This window comes from Schistosoma haematobium, chromosome 2, assembly GCF_000699445.3.
Source record: "Schistosoma haematobium chromosome 2, whole genome shotgun sequence".
Lineage (NCBI taxonomy): Eukaryota > Metazoa > Platyhelminthes > Trematoda > Strigeidida > Schistosomatidae > Schistosoma > Schistosoma haematobium.
Genome location: NC_067197.1, coordinates 11,535,574 through 11,559,808, shown reverse-complemented (window position 1 = coordinate 11,559,808; position 24,235 = coordinate 11,535,574). Strand labels below are relative to the sequence as shown.

At 32.3% G+C, this 24,235-nt stretch overlaps 1 protein-coding gene across 1 annotated transcript in view; it reads left to right on the top strand.

Moving 5' to 3' along the window:
* Nucleotides 1-23,865, top strand: part of MS3_00006202 (uncharacterized protein) — a 36,733-nt gene extending 12,868 nt beyond the window's left edge. The window contains exons 6-14 of the mRNA XM_051214330.1: nt 4,215-4,525; nt 4,763-4,887; nt 6,332-6,627; nt 7,703-7,799; nt 13,922-14,108; nt 15,585-15,871; nt 17,174-17,371; nt 20,133-20,275; nt 23,118-23,865. Of these exons, the coding sequence (XP_051067487.1) occupies nt 4,215-4,525; nt 4,763-4,887; nt 6,332-6,627; nt 7,703-7,799; nt 13,922-14,108; nt 15,585-15,871; nt 17,174-17,371; nt 20,133-20,275; nt 23,118-23,283 (1,810 nt within the window). The 3' untranslated portion in view covers nt 23,284-23,865. The remainder of the gene's footprint in view (nt 1-4,214; nt 4,526-4,762; nt 4,888-6,331; nt 6,628-7,702; nt 7,800-13,921; nt 14,109-15,584; nt 15,872-17,173; nt 17,372-20,132; nt 20,276-23,117) is intronic.
* Nucleotides 23,866-24,235: the final 370 nt, after the last annotated feature.

Here is a 24,235-nt window from a genome sequence, read left to right as displayed (position 1 = left end):
TGAACATCAATTCCAGAATGCGGGTACATCCAGCTGACGAGTCCCATATAAGATGAAATGCACGTTCTGATTTTCATTGTTAATCATATTATCAAGGAGAGGAGTTGAATAAATTCTCGATTGTCATTAATATCTTCAATCGAGCAATAGATCAATTAAGTTACTCATCTATATGTATTTTAACTCATCCTTAATTCCAATTTCATTTTCACCTTTGATATATTTTTCTTCACACTTACTTTCCATCATGAATGATATGTTTGTTTGATATAAATCAACCTTATTTTAAAAAAATTCCTTTTATGGTCATTGGGTAGTTTATTCACCTTTTGTTACGGTTGACAATTATCACTTAGTAATTAGTTAACTGAATATTTTTTTTCATATTCCTTTTGGGAATTTTAAACTAGAAAGATACGGAAAAATTTGTAAAATATGGTGAATTAGTGCTTATATAGGGTTTTTCATTGGGTTATTGAGTTATATAATTGTACCTAAAAAAACTAATGTGGTTGTTGTAGCAAAACAAATCAGATGAACAAAATACAAAGTCTGAGATAGATGTTTTGCTAATTATTCTAACATTTCCCAATGTCAATCAAGTCATAATGTATCAGTCTTGAAAATGCAAGTTTTTTCTTAGTCAATAGTATTAACCTTTATTATTTGCTGAATTTGTGGGGTTCTAATTAAAAGTTTAGATTTCCCACCGATTACTTCTAATTTTCAAACGTTAATCCACTTATCGAGAAGTAGAATAGTGGCTCAGTGTTTAAATCGTTTAACTTTCAGTCACCCTATCTATTTCGGTTTGAGGTACGGGGAATTACCAAAACTCTCACATTTAAAGTGTGTCCTTAAGTCAATTAAATTATTCTGTACCTGCTGTATGAGTTAATAAAAAACGGCGTGTAAATAACAAGGTGGTATCATTTCCTTTATAGTGTAATTTAATACACGAATCTATGCTTAGTTGCAGAATAGAAGTGTGTGTTGTTGACTCACTATCTGGTCGATAAAGAATAGACTTTAGGCTGTAGATTCGCTCTGTAAATGTAATGAAAAAAGAACTATACAGATATTTATTGTCATTGATTAAAATCACACCAAATTTCAACTACCTTTTCTATTTTTAGTCGAGAATACACGAATTATTATAACTTGTACCATGTTCTTGTGTTTAAAACCACTGTTCAAGATGATGTCATTCAACTTAAAAGTAGTCCCACTTATAAATTTTTGTGATGTATCGCGTAACGTAATTTCTACGTAATCATCGAGAGTGACCTATTGTGTAATTAAGTAAGAAGTCAAGACAGTTCGACGAAGAAAATTTTCATTTTTACGATATCATTCACAAAGTCTGCAATCGTATTTTCAGTGACTTAGTAGATTTAGTAGTATATTAAAAAATTGAAAGTAGTTACTTCGTATTTTACGGAAGTTTCAATTGTTATAAACTATTTGCATAACCGTCTAGTGGTTAAATGAAAGCAATGAAATGATAATCGTCCACCTAAACAGAAAAGGAATGAGTTAAGACATCATAGTGATAATAAAAATGACAAGGGCATCGGAAAAAATATTAACAACAAGTTTTCATAATTTGAAAAATTAAAAGTCGTAGATCTGTGGTAGAATACAAATTCGAACGTGCTGTGTTTTTATACAAAGTTCTAGTTAGAACTGATAAATTGCAAATGCAATCAAGTCCAATCGTTTGACTGTCTAGATGATTTTGTAGGATATTCTTGATAACAATATGATCAGAATTCACGAGCGTTTCCAATATACTGAGCCATTGAATTCTTTGCATTTTGTTGATAGTCATGCATAATAGTGCTCGGAAATGTATTTATAAGGTGCTCTGTTTTTACGGCTGATTCAACCTGATTCACGGAAGTAAATAAACTTATATATGCACATTAACGTGGTTCGAAGCAGAAAATTATCCTGTGCACATCAACGAAAGATAATATGAGGTTAGATCGAACAAAACTTAAATTGTTCCTTCTTACGTCAAGTCATTTTGTTATGTGTTTTACTTTGTAAATTATTCAGATTTCATTCCATCTGTTAACAATTTACCAACTGAATATAATGAATAAAACGATCTCTTCTTACTGTCTTGTTTTAAAAAAAAATTTTTATGAAGTAAATTTCAACAAATTTTGTTATAAATCTATGGCCTAACTGTTGAAACACTCAATTTTCAAAAGGTTAGACGATTGAGCTCTGATTTATTCACTCCATACATCCTGCTTCTTTGATAAATTTAAATAAAGCGGGAGGATTGTGAATTATTACAAATCTTATTCTTCTCGATCCATTTAATTCAATTTTTTCAATCCATATAAAGTCGGTAGCCTTTAAAATCAAACACATGAAACTTGCAGTAAAATAAGTAAACCACATTAAAGTGATTTTTATAATAAAAACAACTAAATAATATTAATAGTTGGATTCATGATTCGACTTAAGCTAGATCATCATTGAAAATGTAGAAGAACTGCACGACCGTTTTGTCCTTGCATGGGACTCCTCACCAGTGCTCATCCACGATCCCTCACGCAAACGTTTAGCCTCTAGACCAGTGAGCCGGCATGCGACGATGTTGATGTCTAACTTCAATCAATTCTGGATTTCTAATGAGGAGCCCTGACCAGTGGAGTTTAACCGTATCTGTTGTAAGACAGTTACTCACTGGAGACACTGGTGAACGGTCGCACAATATCGTTGTCTAAAGGTTAAGCGTTTGCGCGCACGACCGAAGGCTCCGGGTTCGAGTCCCGCGTGTGGGATCGTGGGTGAGCACTGGTGAGTAGTCCCATACTAGGTCGAAACGGCTGTCCAGTTCTTCCACGTTTCCAATGGTGGTCTAGCTCAAATCGACTTATGAGTTCAACTATTAAAATTACTACAATCTCCCCAAACCCCCATTCTAAATAATATTATACAATACTTGATATCGTCGTCTATGATGAACTTTTGTTACTCTGTAAGCAATGAAATCATAATAACTTCTTTATATCTGTTATAATAATGAACTATATGCTTGTTCAATTATAAAATTATTCGATTCAATTTAACTAATAGTAGACTTTCAGAATTGACGTGATATTCTTCCTCTACATCTTTTCTTACTATTGATATTATACGAAAGAGTGTTATAATGTAGCTTTTCTTTTCCAATTACTACACAATAGTCATTGTGAATAATTAATGTGGAAATTTTCTAAGGTGATCAGAGAATAATTATATTATAATGAATAAAATTACGGAATTTTAAGATGGAATATATTCGAATACGATAAATCAAGTAAGGTTTAGATGAAAACTTTTAAGGAGTCACAATTGATTGATCACTGGATGGTGATCAATGTTATGCTTGTCTAGTCCTTATTAGTGCAGATCGAATGCTATCGATCATGTTGAAATGTGGCCACCAGTCTAGGTGACCTGCTGTAACCTCCTGCAACATGATCGATAGCATTCGATCTGCACTAATAAGGACTAGACAAGCATGACATTGATCACCACCCAGTGATCAATCAATTGTGATTACATCTCAGTCCTACAGGAGGTCAGTCGCGACCCGGATAGCTCAGTGGTAACGTCTCTGACTGTGAAGCTGGGTGACATGAGATCGAATCCGCCAGGGAGCACCAGTTCCCTCAAGATTACAGGTACACCTTGCTGACGAGTGCCAAGTAGCACGAAACCCGGGTCCAGGGTTTCCTGTTGACTACCTCCAACCACCATCTAAATTTCAACTTCTAAGGAGTCTCGTACTAGGAAGGAACAAATGACCGGTGTTTACTGGTCTCTATTTTGTTAGAGTTCTGTTCTCCGTGCTGGATGGTTTAATCATGGAGTTTATCATGTTATTCTGAACGAAATCATCAGCAGAAGAACGATGAAAGCTCCGCGACCAAACCATCCAGCTCAGAGAACAAAACTCCACAAAAATTATCCACCTGAGCTACAAATCTTCCACATTTAGGTAAGTATAGAGCTCCTAATTAACCTCATTTGTCGCTTACCCAACCAGGTAGAGTTATTATTATCGTTATTATTACTATTGTTATTGTATTATCATAAATATTCCTTTTAATGGATTATTTATATCAAATATTCATCGTTACTTTTATGATATGCCATTCAAAACTGTCGTTAACTAAGGATTATTCCCCATTTTTTTCCATTCACTTTAGTTGTCGGTCACGTTCTAAACATCCACAATCTCATCATTTGAATAGTAGCTGCACTGATAACCAATCCGAAATTCTTATAGATGATAATTCTGAGAGTAATTCTAATTCTTGTCAAGAAACAGATAAATCATCTGATAAGCTATCTGTACGTATAATAAAACCGAAATACTCTGATCCTGACCTAGATGTATGCATTGAATGTGGATTACTTTGTAAATCTGGTCGTCGAATATTTGGTTTATCAGCTTGGGAAGCTGTTCGAGAAATGCGATTTCGTGTTTTTTGTGCCACCCGTCTTACGTGTAGTGCTGGTGAGTTAATATTCTTATTTACTAGTTCTTTATGTAGTTCAGTCTTTATTGTTAGTTATTTGATTAGATAAATCTTCAACGAACATGGTTCAATTTGATCACACCCGACTATGAATGATCGTGTAATCTTATTTTGGAATCATAGTCGCATGATTTTATTTATGTCTAAAAAATAAAACTAACCATCTATATTTAATAACATTGAATATAACTAATCTTGTCATATTATTAATTAAGGTCTTGGTCCGAATACACTGATTGCAAAAATCGCCTCCGATTGGATAAAACCATGTGGGCAACATGAAATCGCTAATACATTAGAAGCTGTCGATAAATTTATGCAAACTATGCCTGTGAGAAAAGTAAGTCTCGTTGCATCGACTTGTTTTCATTTCGATTTGTACATATCTCACTTCACTTCAGCTGACTCCTAGCTTGTGTATACAACGTTGAATTACTTTCACCAATTAAAATATAGCTTTCAAACTTTAAAAAAAATGGTGGTGAGTATAAAATAACATTAAGGAAAAAATCATAATGATAACGACAATAATAGTAATATTAGAGTTGTGATTTGTGAAGTTCGTAGAATATTCATTGTTTAAATCACACAATGGCTAGAATAACACTGAAAACCTGATAGCACCGGACAGCAGTATTGTCCTAGTATGAGACTCCTTAGCAGTGGGAATCGACGAGTGAGACGGTTATCCACCACAGACAATAAATGAAGGTTGAGCAATATCATGGACTGACTGAAGCTAGATGTTGATACCGATGGATGGTGGCTCAGTGGTCTGGAGGTCAAGCGTTTGTGCACGAGACTGACGGTCCTGGGTTCGACTCCTGGATGTCTGATAGGGAGTCCCATACTAGAACGAAATAGTCGTCCAGTGATTCTAGATTTGCACTGGTGGTCTAGTTAAAATCATTTCGTCGTTTTAACTTTGAGAACAATAATTGTGATAATAATAATAATAATCGAATGTGAAATGAGAAAATGTATTAACTATAATGGTAAGATTGATGAGAAGTTCAGTTTTAGAACGACAGAACTAATTTTAACAACAATAAAACTTGACTAAAATTAATGGTTAAAGTGTAATTGTGTTTAAATTAGAGTTTGTAGGCTAGATGAAGAATGCTTGTAAAGGTTAGGCGTCAAAAAAGGGAAACTTTGTGTTATGGATGCTGAAGAATAATGTGCCAATCATTATCATGTTAAGTCTAATGATGTCCTTGGATGTTAAATGGACATTTCCTATTGGCCGTTATTTATTTTACTCGTTAAATATTGTGTAAATGTTGTTTTCTATTTCATGGTACGATGTGGTTTGTTTGTTTGGTATATAAATAGAGTATGTCTGAAATATAATGATTCATAACTCAGAGGCTGTGACTTGCGTTCTAGACTCAACTGGCTGGGCTAGACAGGGAAGCGGGACACTAGGTCGTCCATACGTGTTTTACGTTGTCACTGTAATCGATCGATAAAACGCTGCTTATCAAAACCTGCAGTCCACACGTTACAACACTTTGAATATCTGGAAAAAGGAGAGAGTGAGGATGAAAGGAAAGATGAATGGCAATGAATCAGTCATCGTGCCAGTGGCAGACGAATCAAGAGTTAATTTTGTATACCTAGGTTTGGATCGAAAGAAATCGAGCCATATATACAGTCTTTAAGTATCAGTTACTTGTCCACTTTACCAAACATTAACTAATCAAGTCACTCTGTTAGACTGCTTGTTTAAAAAACAACATTTCGTAAATTTGATATTCACTATCACTTTTCTACCGTTATAGGTTCCAGGGATTGGACATGTTACAGAACGTCGACTAGATGCTTTTGGAATTAAAACATGTGCTGATTTAATTGATAAACGTGGTTTACTCTGGCATGTAAGCACTAAAGTATCAATGGTTTACTACATGCGTATTGCATTAGGACATTCTGATGATCGTTGGTTAATTAATGTAAAAAATCATTTTGATGAGAAGTCAAATAAACCTTTTGGATTTATTGATAATGATTCAGAAAATATCGTTCCTTCTGCACAAGGTCAAGTAGAATTGAATAGAAAGAGTATGAGTGTAGAAAGGTTAGTTTGGATAGTGAGTTCTTTATAGAACGTTTGTTAGCTTGTAGTTTATCTGCTTACACTTCTTTGCAAATATAGATAGTTTGATTAGATTATGCAAATATTCATCTCTCATTCTCACATATCATTAGTTTTAATACTTAATATTACCAGACTTGTAACATTCATTGGTTTATTAATCAAAACTAATCATTTCTATGATTTGTTAGTGTGAAGTTATGCTTGAAGCGTATTATCAGTTGACTTACAATTAATAAATCGTAAGTTTGAACACTGTTATATCTTTGTCATTTTTGGAACCTGATTTATATAACCTAAGATAGCCATTTTAAATATAACTAAAAAGTCTACTACCTAATTCGTATTTAGTTAATAAGTTAAATCGTTTGTATTTATTCATAGCAAAATGTATTTAGAGCAACTATTTTCCTGGAAGTGTTTATGAGAAATATGTGAACCTATTGATTTATTAGTATATTCGGTTTAATCAATGCACTTCTATTCTAATACGAAGTTGTTTGTAAGCTTTGGTGAATATGATTACGCATAATATAATAACAATAATAAATAAATAAAATCTATTCAACCAGAGTGGATCAGTGAGCAAAGTATGTATGAACCGTGCTGTGTATAATAATCATTTTCTTTTTCAGTTAAAAATAAGATTTCTAGCCTTGTTAGCTGACTCCATTTGATGATGATATTGATGAAGTATTTCTCCATAAGTAGTACAGTATTATTCTGCACTGTTCTTGGAATGCCTAAGTTATTCCATAGCAAGCTTAGTCGTTAATTTAAAATTTCCTTGTTTATCCTCTGATTATCAAAGTATTTTCTAGTTTATTCTTTTCGTACCCAGTTAAGTTGTTGTTTTAACTTTGAGTTGTATTCTTATTGACAAGATTTTACTACTGATATAGTTTCTCTACATCAATTATCCATAATATTCCACTTGAAAAAAATCATGGTAATATGGTGAATTATGTTTGTTTTTTAAATTCCAATGTTATAAATTGTGTTTATCAATCACATTATCGTTGTTACTTACTATCATTATTGGTGTTTACGTTTCTAGAACATTTTCAGATACATCCGATGAAAATGAATTGATGCATCGTTGTGAACAACTTGCTCAAATGTTATCAACTGATTTAAAAGAGGAACATGTCAAAGTAAGAAAATGTGTAACAATGAAGTTACATTTTACGTAGTATTACTGTTAGAAAAATTACTTAATATTGTATTTGTGTAACAAAAACTTTATGATTCGTATATTCAATGTGAATATTGAACTAAGTCATTTGACATCATCGCGGATTGGACAATGTGAATTCGAATAAAATTTCATCATAGAACTGTTACTGACACTTTGAATACCTCACTAATATATATAGGTCTATGGATATCCAAGTTTCGAAACTCCCTTTGTGAAGATTGTTGTAACGTGTGGACTGCAGGTTAGATGCGCAGCATATTTGTCGATCGAATCAGTGACACGTAAAACACGTAAGGACGACCTAGAGTCCCGCTTCCCTGTCTAGCCCAGCCAGTTGAGTCTAGAACGCAAGTCACAGCCTCTGAGTTATGAATCATTATATTTCAGACATACTCTATTTATATACTAACCAAACAGACCACATCGTACCATAAAAATAGAAAACAACATCTGTACAATATTTAACGAGTGAAATAAATAACGGCCAATAGGAAATGTTCATCATTAGACTTAACATGATAATGATTGGCACATTATACCTCAGCAACCATAACAAAGATAATATTGATAGATTTTTTCCTCTTCATATAAATGTAGATTCAATTATCTTTTTTATATTTGTTTATAATCGGGAACGTAATGTGTACTTATGGAATCGCCTTTTTTGGTTACCTCCTTCAAACGAAATTAGACATTTTGTGAGACAGATTAATTGCGTATACATTCATCAAAATCATATTATGAAGACTACATTTCAGGGTGATATAATTATCTTAATATGTCTCGGTTACTGCATGAAATCCTAAATTATATGAAATTAATACAGTATGTCATTTTATAATACTTTTGACGTTGTCAAGGCTAAGTGGAGGTGACGCGTAAAAGCCTCAGTGCTCAAGTTGACGTGTGTTTCAAATGAAACTTGTTAATCCAGCTTATATATTGCAAAGAGGTGCAAAGACGCGGTAAAATAATTACTCACAGATATTATAACAATGACGACTATTTATGGGACTTTCAAGAAACCTTACTCAATATATAACAATGGTTCAAAATAGCCTAACGAGCGCTAATCAGTAATTAAGACAAGCAATTAAAGCAAGATATTAACAGTATACCTAGATGATATACGTTATCAAATGGTTTAAATCTCATTTCCTTGACTTAGACCTTCATGAAGAGGTAAAGCATTCATTCATAAACAAGTCTCAAATATACAGTTGGAGAGGTAAGAATAAAATGTGAAATTGATGAATTATTAAGGTAAAAGGACGAATCAAATATATAGATAGGAAAGGGAAGTGATAATGCAGTATCACAGGATTTTAATCATGTATGATTAGTCGGTCGGAATTATATCCTGTCTTCTTCTATATTCGGAAACTATTTGTTGGATGTTGTTTCAGGGTATTATTCACCTAAAATTGACGCTTACAATTATTTTAATGTAGTTAACAGTTTATAGATTTTGAGACTGAACAATGTGACTCCTTTTGGATTACTCGGATCAGTTTACTGTGATTGATTTACACATCATACAAAATAATTAGACAAGAAGAGAGAGATTTTGAACTAAGTATTAATTAAGGAATTAGATGTTATCCTTTTTAACTTATATATTGAACATATACTGACAGCTCAATAATTACACAATTGTGAAATGCTTTGAGCCATTTTAACTAACTATCTGCAATCGCTCATCTGTTGACCTTCAACAAACGCTCTGTAGAAAACATGGTCTCCTTCACAGGTCTTTGGCTTCATAAATTGATATTTTCTTTGTCTGGTTACTCTTTTCAGAATTTATTCTTATTCTAACCCTAGACTTTTCACTAATCAAGTGTTGCATAAAAATATATATATATATATATTGGCTTGGTTGAATTTCTGAACTACTTACCTTATAGCTTTGTAGATTTTACTGAAATCGTTCCTGTTTCCGATTTTTTAAATCTGATTCTCTTTGTCAACCGTTTGATATTCTTAAGTGCTCTTATAAAAAGTCTTAAACCTATCTTGAAGATATTCACTATTACATTGAAACTGAACATTCACGGTAATCAGGCTTTTTGTCCTCGTATACTTTTTGAAAAAGCGAGTAGTGGTATTTTACCAAAGACGTGTATATTATGGGTTTAAAAAAATATCAGAAGGGTCGGTCAATCACAACGTAAGAGGTCAAAGGAAAAATACATTTTATCTACCTGTAAAATAAATAAAGGCAACAAAAACTATGAAGGCTGGCAATTACTAACAAAATTGTCAGAATGAACTGATATAATACTTGTAGAATAACTAAAATACTCACTTTTGCATACGGTAAGCATTGATGATATTATGAAGTGATAATGAAATCTTTAGCTATATAGCTCAGAGAACAATCCAAAGTATTCATATGAGCTGCAAATTTTCCTCATCATTATGTAAATTAATCTGTTAAACTATCTGAGTTGAAACATTTAACTGTTTTGAGTATTGAAATGCACATTACACACTCTTTATTTGTCTCTAACTAGTTAAGATTTACAAATTATTGTATTTATAATCGAAGAAAATTTAATATTCTATTTGTAAACTAATTGTAATTATTTGTGATAGATTCAATTTCTTTGGTTAACAGGTAAATTAAAATAGAAACAACTTTATCTCTAGTTGCTTACAACTCGGGTTAATATTGAAATTTTTAAATACACATATCAAAATACTTTTGTAGAAAATTTAGATGAAAATGTATTGGTTTAGTGATTGTTAACAATCAAATGAGGTTAGCAAGATAGATATGACATAGAACAGTTTGATTTCTTAATAAAATTAAAGATTCTGATGCATCAGTAAGGATACTACTATTACTAGTAGTAGTAAACGACCGTCGGATTTAGAAATAAGCAATTGTGTATTTAAGTAAATGAATCGAAATTTATGATTTGTAGGAACTAGAGTCAAATCCAATTAGTTCAAATTAAAATTATGGTTAAAAAGAAACATAGAAGAGATAGTTCATTTGTATTCGTTGTTTTAATCCTCTTGACGATGTTTAGGGCTACGATAGACCATTCATCTCTGCTTATAATGATTGTAACTTGATGGCAATATCAAGACAATCCACACAGTATGCACATAGGCGAAAAAGTGACTTATCATTTTCAGTGCTAAACATCAATGGGAAGATTCAAACAACCAATATAAATAAATTAAACTTCATCGCATTGCACAAGGTAGTAGCTATCTGAACTCAGTAGCTAAGTGAATAACTCCATGACGTTTGAAATGACCAGTGCTGGGTTCGAGTCATGGAGTTTACATCTACTCCGGTATTCAGGCACATCTAGCCTACGAGTCCCAAATAGGATAGATATGATATAAGATTTCTTATTTGTATGTCTCTGCATAATAATTTAATGTTTGTTTATTTAAATATTAATGAAATGTACAGATGAGAATCTTAATAGTGACATGATTACAGGTAGTCATCTATTGTTCAGTTAATTGTATAGATATTTTACGTAATAAAAATATGCTTGGATGAAATTAATTTTAAACGATTTTTGTAATTAGTTGATAAATTTCGAAATGGATCGGCATGATTTCGAAATTTATATAGAATTGTAGAATATCGAATAACCGTCCCGTTAAAACTTGAGAGTCCTCAAAAATGTGTTCATTCGTGGCTTCCTATAATGTCACGTTTAGTGCCTTTATATGTTTCAGCAATCACTACGTGTTTAGATCGTTAAATCTGAATCCAGTGTTGGAAAGTGTCAATGTAAACCTTTTTTCTTTGTATGAAAAAAATGTCTTAGGACTAAAAAAATATAAAATATATTTGTTTTATAGAACAGATATACTATGTCTAGCAGTCGTATCCAGGACACCTGTGCTTGTCCTGCCTGGGACTCATCATCTGGATACACTTATAGTTTAATGTTGATGTTAATATAGGTATTTAAACTCAGTGTATTTCGCTTTAAACACCAAGACATTATCTATTGAGACACTAAGTTCAATCAAAGCTAGTGGAATGTTTGGTTTGTGTATTTTGGGTCTGCCGTAGAATCGAGGGAGTACTGAGCACTGAGTTCAAACAATCGCTAACATATTCAATAGATATGGTGTTATGTGTTATTATTATCGTTTTTATTCCACTCTCATACACTAATTCATGTTCATTACTATTCTTTTTTATCATACACACTTTATATTCTCTATCTCTTCACAATCTCATTGTTATTTTGTGCTGCATATGGTGCCCCCTTATGCCAACGTTTATGTGTTCAAATAAATATATATAAATAAATCTTTGATTGTAAATTTGGTACAAACTAACAAATTAGTAAAATAATTTGATGCAATTAACTATAAATTATCTTTAAGTATGTCGTTCAAATTATGATGGAAACGAAGTAGTTTTGATAATTGTAACTTTCATAATAATTTAAATTACTTCCGTTCAAAGTTCTGAATTTTTTCATTGATGAATTGATTCACTTCAATAAGTTTAATTAGAATTCTTTATTCTAACAAATTTCTTTTATACATTTTCTAAAGCAAAACTAACGAAGATTTTGAACATATTAGTTAGATCATTCTGTTTGTTGCTAACAAAAGAGATGGTCTCGCAACGTATATTTGACGATAAGTCGTAATAGATAGATATTATTGAGTTTTTAGTTGGAGATGCTACTATTTAACTTCCATCTTTCAATAGCAACCATTTTTGACAGCAAGTATAATGTAGGGGAAAAATCGATCAATTTTTCTCTTGATTGACTAAATGATAGTTTAAATGTATGTTAGATATTCTTAGGAAATGATGAAGTTGATAACTCACTCACTATGACAGTGTTAGAATAAAGCAATAAAAAGATCACAGAATAGTAACAAAAGGAAAGCATACATAATTCGAGTTTGTTCAAACCATGTTGTAAGATGATTGGAACAGTGAATAGAAATTTAATTTCTAAGTAGAGTTGTTGGTAAATCCAGAACAATGAATTTTTAAACTGCTAATAGCAATGCTGTCAAGGATGAAACGGACTCGTGGTGGACTCATTAAGGAACCTAACGCTATACAGTCTGTCTAGAGATATTGCTCATCATTGCAGCTGAACTGTTTTAAGTAAACATTGATCATCCTCTATCAGGGGATGCCTAATGATGATATCCCATTAGTATCGATATAGTTCCAATTGAAACCTATTATCTCTTATTAACGGTACATTCGTAAATAACCGACTATCATCTTATTGAAAACGTCTACATTACTTACAAACTTGTCTAAGAATTGACTCACTTTTGTGAGTTATCCACTTTTCAATCGAGTAGTACGGTGATCCAGACACATCTCGAATAGGATGATTAGCTAATCTATTCTTATATACTTTAGATAAGTTGTATAGTCTAGATATTCTAGAAGGTGATAATTTTAGACTTTTTTTTTAATTACTCAGATTTTATTGCAAATTACTTTTTAATCTATTAAGTATTTTTTCTCTATTACTTTATTAGACTATGGAAAAGTACTAACATCCTTTAATGTATCCTTTATTTTATCTATATAGTTTTACTAATCAAGTACTAATAATCCTGTTCATTTATCTGGACAAGTTATTAAAATGTTTTTATTCTCTCTATTAAGTTTTAGTTATTGAATGTTTTTTAGATAAATCAGTCTTACTTTGATAAACTGATAAGTGCATTTGAACACTGTTGATTTTAAGTATTTTAGTTCGAATTATAGAATTTGAACTCCGAGATAGCGTTGTTATTAACATTCTTAAAATGACCAGTAATAAAATCTTTTTGTATAGATGTGTTGATAACACAATCATAATGTGCAATAAAACCTTCGGTATTTATGACACTCTTACATAGTGTTTGATTGATTTAGCGATACCCCTTCATTTGGCCTCAGTTTAAGTTATGTTACTATGACATATTATTAGTATCAGCCTTTATTTAAAGAATATTCACCCATTTTATTTTTTCCGCACATAAAAATCGATATTTATAAATATTATGTCTTTGATAGATACATATATATTGTACTCATGAAAAATTGTTTTTTTTCGTTTATTTAAGGGTCAGTTAATCACACTTAAAATGAAATTAGATACATTTGAAATTCGAACAAGATCACAACTCCTACCAGATTACACTAATCATACAGAGATTATCAATTCATTCGGTCGTGAATTATTGCGTGAAGAAATGGTAGCGTTTAAATCGAATACAGCTTTGAATAAACCACTTACTTTACGTCTTATGGGTAAGAAGTTTACGGTTCTTTTTTTCATAAAATTGACCTGAATTTATTTTTTTTAACCTTATTTCCACAATAAATGACTAGGGAAATGTGTTTGGATTTCATAGGTTTCTGTAGTGCTTGTTTTCCTTTGCTGCATTTCGGTCAGGTACACTTGAATGTTTCGTACCACACACATACTGATGAGAGCTGCTAACACCATGTGAATGAAGTAGGTTAAACCGAGTTCGAACATGTAATTTAGTAATTGAATGGATAATTTACTGATCCCATTTTCCCCAATTGCTTAAACTCTAAGATCAAAGTCCATTAAGCGTAGATTAATTTAGTGAAGTTATCATAGATTAAAACATCCATAGTTTCATGGCGCACAAAACAAGCTATTTTAAAATATTCAAACTAGTTATCGCATCACTGAAAGAAAAATAATGTACGTGCAACATTTCAATATGACAAATATTTTAATTTAGTTCATGAACCGATCGATGTTAGGCCACCATTGAAAGCCTGGAATCACTGGACACCCGTTTCGTTCCAGTATGGGACACCTCAGCAGTGCACATCCACGATCCTGCATGCGGAATTCGAACTCAAGACCTTCGATCTTGTGCGCGAACGCTTAACCTCTAAACTTCCAATTTTATCAAGAAATTTCCATCAAAATATTGATCTTCAGATCAATAGATAAAGAAATGATACTTTTATCTGCAAATATCATACTAGAAATTAACAGTCGATTACTCAAATAAACTAACAAACATTGTTATTAGAAAAAATCCTATTTATAGTGAAGTATTGTGTATGACAAATACTGAACACGGCGTGGATTCTATGCTTAATTTCACAGATTTAGAGAAAGAAGGGAGTTGTAGTTTCAAATTTGATAAAATATAGTTTTTTCAAACTTGGAATCAGCTCTTACATGTATGGGATATTTCGAAATAATAATAAATAAATGAGATCACAGAAATAATAAGCTTAAAAAGTGGAAAACGGCAAAACATAAATGTTCTGATTGTGAGGGATTAGTTTAGTTTATTGAAGGTTCTTTATGTGAGGTTTATATCAATTAGGATACTATTGAAACCCATACATATTTCGTTCTATTATTTGGAACTTCACCAATGCATACTCATAGCTCCATCAAGGACGGAAATGCGGACCATTTTTGGACGATGTTTACTTGTATAGGAGTAATTTGAAATGAAGCTAGAAGCGGCTATACTAAAACATGGCATCAGTCAATAAAATCATTGATCGTCGTTTGAGCCGTATAGGTATGTACAGACTATTTGCTTTCTCTAACTTGATGATCAGATGAACAGTTAATGCTTCCGTAGTTTTTGAAAGTTAGTAAACAAGAACGGTTAAAATAAATCGATGGAGAGACGTATTTTTGTGTCGATTTGGTAATAAAAAAATGTTGAAAATAAGAAAAAAACTCATTAATTTGTACTCCCTTTGTTACCATTTTTCTAGGCTTACGCATGTCCAACTTATTACCAGTGGAAATGTGTCCACAAATTCGTCAACGTAGTGTTGAGGAAGCTTTTATGTTTGCAATAACAAGCAATAATACTAGTCCTGAAAAAAATCCCAGTACAATCTCTAAAATTCTGTTACACACTGAAACATCTATTAAATCGCATAACATGATATCTTCACCTAAATCAGTTGAATCAACAAAAAATAGACTGAAAAAGTTAACAAAGTCTAGTCAAAAAAATGATAGAAAGAAAATGGTCGGTTGTAATTCTTCTTCATTGGTAAGTTTATTAATGAAAATCTTCAGAATAAAACACAACTTGTGTTATAACCTGTTTATTGAGTAATAGTGTGATAATCTTTCATAGTAATTACTTCATGTATCAAACATTGTATGAACTACTAAGTAAGCATTAAAAATATGTTTCACAAAAGTTGGACTGGGCTGATTATTACATTTTCTTTAAAGTGGTGACATTTATTAAATGGTCAACTCCTATTTGAAATCGAACCAATATTAATAGTATTAATAATTTTCGTTTTATTCATTACCGTCTGTTTACCAGCTTGCATTACAGGTGAAGTGTCTTTCTACCAGAAAGAGAGCGAGTATGGTACTCAGGAGTCCATTCTATTATTACCTTATGACTGTGAAACATGAACTTAAACATAGAAAATGCGTATAAACTTCAGGCTCTTAATCCGATATTTGTTCTAAGTATTTCTTACGTTTCGTGAACAGTGTTTAGGTTAAGCATAGTGTTGGTTAATGAGATTGTAAACCTTCATAGACTGAGATGAGTAGAACTTATTTTACGTTTAGTTTAACCACTGCCTACCTTGACGTAGGTTACTTGCTGGTGTAGGTGTGTTTAGCTATGGCCAAACCAAGACAGCATCAATCCATGAATTTATGTTTTAGATTGAGATGTGTTGGTAGATGCAGATTATCTGGTGAGGTATCGCATTTCAAAATTGTTGCTGAAAAATAGATTCATGATTGGTTTTCATATTGCTCACTGATTGAGGTAATGTTTTCACATTGTTTATTCAGTTATACAAACCAGATTTTACTCATTTCAGTATAAAATATGTAAGTGGTGCACTTGGGTTATAATTCAGTTTATAAATCTGCCAATTGTTGGTTTATCTTCCCATTTTTAACTTCATCCTGTTTCATCTACTACAGTACTTATGACTCATCACTTACTCTATTGCAATGTATATACGTAATACTTTGCGAAGCTTCCTTCTCCTGGGCTTCCACTTAGAACTTTGGGATATAAGACGATTAATTAGAAGTATTTTATGATTTCTATTCAAAATTCATACAATTATACAAATGAAACTACAATGTACCATCTCATTAGTAATATGACGGATTCTTTATATAAAATTTAACACATAGTTCAATCAAACGTATTTTAATCTTTGAACATATCAAAGTAGCCAGTTTCAAAGAGATATGACCATCTTGTTCATCTCTTTTGACTTTTTTTTTCCTAAATGATCAATAAACCATTCAGTGTTGTTCATTAACTATCATAGATACTTTCAAATTTCTTATCGCTCAAATTATTCAGATTACACAATGGACTAAATCTTCTTCATTAACTAGAGATAATGAAGTTAGTTCACCATCTTCATCCATCTCATTAAATTTATCGCTTGAACCGTCATTATCATTGTTAGCATCAGCTTCATCTTCTAATAACAGCACTGGTTACTTTTTTACATGTCCTGTCTGTGATAAAGATTTTCAATTTTCTTCAGAAGATAAGGTTAGTCAGTTTAAGTTTATTTTAATTTAAGCAAATATATTTAAAGAATTTGTTTATTTGTTTGGTTGTTTTTGTCAAAGAAACAAAATATCCTTTACTTCTAACAGATTTGTTTAAATCAAGGTCATACATTATGATTTTGATAAATTATTTAAATAACTGTGTCAATAAAAGAAAACTTTTAAATTGCTTTTACATATTAGAATAAACAAGTTTCTGTCGTGTTATTCCTTCTTATAATCCATTAGAGTTTATTGCATAAATTGATCATTAAACAACTTAGTGTACATTCCAGTCTGTCTATGAAATTTACTATAATATATTGGCAAATATTCAACTTAGTTAATCAATTACAATAATAATGTGATCTAACTATAATCATCATAAGCAACAAAACGATGAAGTAGAAAAAAATGTTTATCACTTGTTTGATTTTAAGGTTAGGTTTTTGTGAATACTATCATTTATCTCACATACTTACTTACTTATGCCTGTTACTCCTAATGGAGCATAGGCCGCTGACCAGCATTCTCCAACCCACTCTGTCCTGGGCCTTCCTTTCTAGTTCAATCAAATTGTTGTTCATTCTTCTCATGTCTATCTCCATTTCTCGGCGTAATGTGTTCTTTGGTCTTCCTCACCTACTTTGGCCTTCAGGATTCCATGTGAGGGCTTGCCTTATGACACATTTAGGTACTTTCCTCAATGTGTGTCCTATCCACTTCCAGCGCTTCTTCCTGATTTCTTACTCCTCTGGGATCTGGTTTGTTCTATCCCACAGTAGGTTGTTGCTAATAGTGTCTGGCCAATGGATTTGAAGTATTTTGTGTAGACAACTGTTAATAAACACCTGTATCTTCTGGATGATGGCTTTCGTAGTTCTCCGGGTTTCTGCCCCATACAGTAGAACTGTCTTGACATTTGTATTGAAAATCCTGACCTTGGTGTTGGTTGACAGTTGCTTTGAGTTCCAGATGTTCTTCAGTTGTAAATATGCTGCTCTTGCTTTACCGATCCGCGCTTTCACATCTGCATCAGATCCACCTTGTTCATCAATGATGCTGCCCAAATATGTAAAGGTTTTTACATCTTCCAAATCTTCTCCGTCAATTGTGACTGGTTTAGTGGATGCTTTATATTGTATGCACATTCCTTTATCGTTTGTTTTTGCAGTGCTATTTATAATATTATGAATTATTAAAGTTAGTTTAAGTAATCGTGCTAAGGTGGTCGCACGAATAGTCAAATTTTATTAGAAAAACTAAAATCTCTTCAGGAACGATCACCACTTTCACACCTACGAATTCAGTTCTTTCTCACGATCTTTGTCCTTTGATTAGTTGTTATGATCTTTTCAATTCGCTAAATTGGACCTATTTTGTTTGAGTTGTTTGTTTTAACACAAATATCATGTTACCTACAATTCATCTTCCTGTGTTAGCAGTCGAGGTTTGATGTGTTGAGTGTAATTGACTGTTGTCAGTTCCGAAGAGAATCAATCATATTACAATAGTCCAGTCGTTTCACGTTCTTAGATCCGTAACGTCTTAGGCCATATTGAACCCCAAGAACAAGACACAACAATTTATGAATTACAATTCATGGTCTGATGTCAAATTTGTCCTTATCTTTCTTTTGTAGCTATCGTTTAAATCGTAGTACCGCGTGACATTTTTGCTGAATTTCCACTCAATTTTAAGAAAATGTCCTTGTCATATAAACAGATGACCATTAGTTCTTTTAATAAATCTGAGTAAACCCAGATTACTGGACTTTTATAATTATTTGAAAGAATTTCACCTAAATTTGAATAAATATTTTCACAGTAGTTTTATAGTTTAATTCATGAGTCAGTTGAAGCTAGATAACCATGGTAAACCTGGAAGTACTAGATGGCCGTCTCGTCCTAGTATGGGACTCCTCAACAGTGCGCATCCACGATCCCGCCCCGCGATATTTGAACCTAGGACCTATCAATCTCCCGCGCGAACGCTTAACATTAGGAAGTAAAATCATATTCATAAAAATTTTAGTGATTAAATAAACTTATTGAAGAGCCAGTCAGAAGTAATTTAATTAGAAAGTCAACCGATGACAATGAGAAGTGATCTAAAGGTCAAGTGCTCCTCATTGGGGTCAATGGGTCAATTCCCTAAGGATAGAATGGTGTATATATGTATATATTAGTATTTGTGCATTTCATTCGGTAATCCAATACACTTTCTCACTCTTGTGTTCTCGCTCAAGTAGTCAGTTGGGAGTGGGTTTGACAGGTAGCATACTGTGTATCAGTATTAGATTTTGGACATCGTCCATCACAACATCCAACATTTCACTCGGAAATCTATTTCACCTTTGTTTCTTACAGAAAATAAAATCAAATACCACAATTATTCGATAAATTTCGCTAAGAAATAGAATAATAATTTATTTGTAAATACTTCAGTATTTAATTGATATTCTAAATCGTTTCTCATTAGTTTTTAATTGTATAATGATAATTACACTTAGTTTTATCACTCAGTCAGTCAGTAACAACGTAGAACTTCGTACGTACGTACATCAGTTCGAGTTGCCATACCACATTAGCACAGAGATGCAGTTGTCGATTCAAACCCGTAGTGGTAGAGGTAGTAACAGTATAAGCAGTAATCGGAAACATTCAGTTTTATATTTCTACATGAATATAGTGTATCTATCATTATATATTAATTTTGCCGGTTTTCAATTCAAATTATTTTAAAATTGTTTCTATTCATAGTTCAATTATCATTTGGATGAGTGTTTAAATAGATCAACTATTTTAGAAGTAGTCAAAGAGACTTTGACTGATAGAGATTATTGTTCAACTACTATATCACAGTCTAATCACTTGAATTCATCATCACATGATATTGGTATTCGGTAAGATAATTTGTTGAATTTAATTAAATATATTCCTCATTTAACAGTTCAGTGACTAGTCATGTTTCAATGATAATTTATATTAAGGATATCATATTTCCTAATCGAATCTAACTTTGTTGTTTATTATTTAATTATTCTCTTTGAGTACTTTTAATCATTACACTATTTGATAAAGTGTAAATGTCAACTGTTTTATATGGAGTTTATGTAAGTTGTATCGTTCATTTTTGAAATAAAGATGCATAGTGATTAAAATGATGTATATGAAGAAGAAAAAATGGAAATGAAAGAAACTGAGTGAGATGAGTTATGTAATTAATTTAGTTGTTTTTACTTATAATATATGAAGCTACGATAAGGGAATATGATGGTATGTTAGAAAATTCTACTTTTTGTTATTGTTACTGGAATGAAAACTTACACAATGATGCGCCTGTTCTCAAACTTCCGAGAAGTAGATAAATCATGAAATATAAATAAAAGTGATTAACTCATTCATTAGTTACTTGGGTACGAGCCATTCTCTGAATCAAGCTAGAATATTCTAAAGATAGTGTAGAAAGCGAAATAGATACATTAAAGAACATATTACGAAATAACAGCTATCCAGATAATTTCGTCAGAATAGTCCTAGTAGAAGATAACAAAAAAAGAGAAGAAACTGTAACTTAATCAGTTAAAAAACCCTGTATGCGGAACTGAACTTTAAAGGGGACAGAGCAGGTGATATTTTATCACGTCGACTCAAAAGATCTGTCGAAAGGACGTTTCATGCTGTCAAGTTACATATAATTTTCTCAACTTAACCAGTACCTATACAACAAATCAAGGATAGGTTATCGACGATGGGCTCCTCCATGTATGTGTACCAATTCAACTGCTCCTGTGAAACTAGTTATGTAAGCCGTGCCCAGAGGGCTCTATTCTTGCGTGTTCGTGAACATGTACCAGCATGGTTGGAAAAAAGAGTTACTCAATCGATTAACCGTACTGTTCTTTCTCACTTGGTAGATGATAAACACGATATTAAAAAAGATAACGCTTTCTCTGATTTTTATCAATTTCTAAAGAATCGACCTCAGGAAGCTAGACTACGGCTACTCTACATAAGCAAACCCATCTGGATCGACTCCAGAAAACCGAACTTATATATCCAGAAAAGATATATCCAGCCTCTAAGTTTATCTTGACCTACGACTGGATCACCAGATACCTAAGCTGAATACTATAAGCCTCTCACCATTTTCCCGTTTTTTAATTATGTTCTTTCTCATCTTCACATCCACCTTTCCCAATTCACATGGATCCTTTTTTATCGTAAGCACCTTGATAACACCCCACTTATTGCATATTATATTCACACAACGATATTATTATTATTTATTATTATTATTATTATTATTATTATTATTATTATTATTACGATTGCTATTAGCATTATTACCTCAATTAACAAAAAGAATTTCTCCTATGCATTTTGCTCATACGATTTTTTTCATTTTATCATATTACTATTTTACTGATTGTGACTTAGAATCATTCTAACCTTCATAGTTTATATATAACACAATTTTGAGGATTTTATGTCCTAACAGATGCAAACGTTCGCTAGTTTTGAAATATAACTTATGAGACAGTTACTCACTGAAGACAATGGTGGAAGGTCGCTCAATATCGTGAATCGATCGAAGTTAAACTTTAACAGCATTGGATGCCGGCTCAGTGGTCTAGTGGTTAAGCGTTCACGCGCGAGACCGAAGGCCCTGGGTTCAAATCCCGTGTGCGGAATTGTAAATGAGCACTGCTCAGGAGTCCCATACTAGGACGAAATGGCCGTCCAAGTCTTCCAGTTTCTCAATGGTGATCTAGCTTAAATGGACTCATGAATTCAACTATTAAAATCACTACAATTTCCACAAACCCTCATTCTGAGATAGATGTTGTCAAATTCACTAATGCATACTTTATTTTGGCCTTTGTAAAATGTCATAATTATGGACTTATATCTGTAGAGGTTGATGAAGATATTCAAAACTATTGTTTGCTTAAATATTCTTCATTTTTGAATAAATCACATTTTCTCAAACCATACGTTGATTATGACTGAATGACCGTGATTTTTACGTGTAATTTTGCGATCATATTGTTTCTATTATAGCACCTCTCCTATGTTTATTAACGCCTAATTTTTTCGAGCCCTTTTTTAACATATTTGATAGTCTTATTCGAACAGTAAAAATTTGTCTATTTCTTTGTATTGATATTATTACTATCATGTGTATATAAACATGTATGCTTGGTGATTAATGACAGCCTATGCACATATTCCTCACTCTACCTTAAAGGTTAGTTGGTTGAATTGTCACTCGGTAAATCATTCTTTTATATATATATGAATCGACTGGACTCTGAGTTCGCCTCAATTTTCGATTCCTCTCACACACTAGCTCTTTTGCTTATATTCTCTTGGCGTGCTTGTAATTTGTTATCTGCTCTATCCAACAATAAACTGTAGTAGGCGCTACATGTTTTGTTTTCTGAATTTGTGTACCGTTAGGTTTTATTTAATGACGTTTATCCGTATGATTGATAGACGAAGCCTAAAGAATTATCGCGAAGCCAAGCCATTATACTATCCATTCATTTCAGTTCAAGTTGAAAAAGCTTACACATTTTTTTTACTTCATATTATTCATACCCAGTTATTGAGATCAACTTCCTGAATCAATGTTGTGATTTACTTTATTATCTTTATTAAGGCAAATTACTTTTTTCCTCTAATAAATTCCTATCATGTTTCTCTTTTTCCTTCTTTTTTTCTATGATATATTGTTTGAAGAAAGGCGAAATCGCAAAAACTTGAAGTTAAACAATCCAAAAACAGTAACATATCAACAACGAAGACCATGACGGCGACAACAACAACTTCTCATGGACCTCTTGATAAATTTATATTTAATTCATCTACTGTACATTTTGATCAAAATTATATATGGAATTCCTAAAATAGAAAACCAATTACTACTTATTCATTGTAATTATGATTATTTGAATAGTTTCAATCGTTGAAATATTTTACAAACTCTATATTATATTTCTTATTGTCGTCTTCCATGAACTATGCGTTAAACCAACTGTGAAATAGTTCGTTTAAATTTTGAAGTTAAGATTAAGATAAACCCTGAGTCTCTTTTATTTATCATCCTGCATTTACAGTCATTTTTCATATTTGATTTTATTCATATTTTTGTTCATAATGAACTATAGTCTTTGTTTTGTTTCTTCTTTTGATACTAAGGCGATAGAAAGTCATCAATAATTTCTACTGATTACATTTCTATTTTTATATTATTTACCAACGATATTTATGTATATAACATTTTATCATAAATTTACAAATACAGTTCCCTACTGATCTGGTTCATATTTATACATATACTGATATTCAGTTAGTCAGCTACAACGTAGGACCAAGCACATATATGCATCGGTCCAAGTTCCTATACCATATTAGCACAGCAAGATGAACACCGGATTCATAGGAGTAGTTAAGTCAATGGTGGTAATATATAAAAGGAAGATTGCATATAAGGATATAGTACAGGAGGAAAGATTTAGTACGTAGAAAGAAAGATATGAATCGATTTTAATCTCTTAGTTTAAGAAAAGACAGAGAGTGTATACACCGACGCCATTGTGATCTATTCTGAGCCATGTCACCAAGAGTCTCCAACCATTGGTTACAATAGTCACACGGACCCCAACCAAGTAGTCTGCATCTACCAACATGGCTCAGACCAGAAGTTAGTAACTTCAAGCACTGATGCCATGTTTTGGTTTGGCCGCCCCTAACTTTCTTCCAACCATCCCCAACACTGGTTAACATTGCACGTCGTAGTAATCGGTGTTCAGGCATACTCAACGCGTGGTCCAACCATCTCAGGCGATGAAGATTCA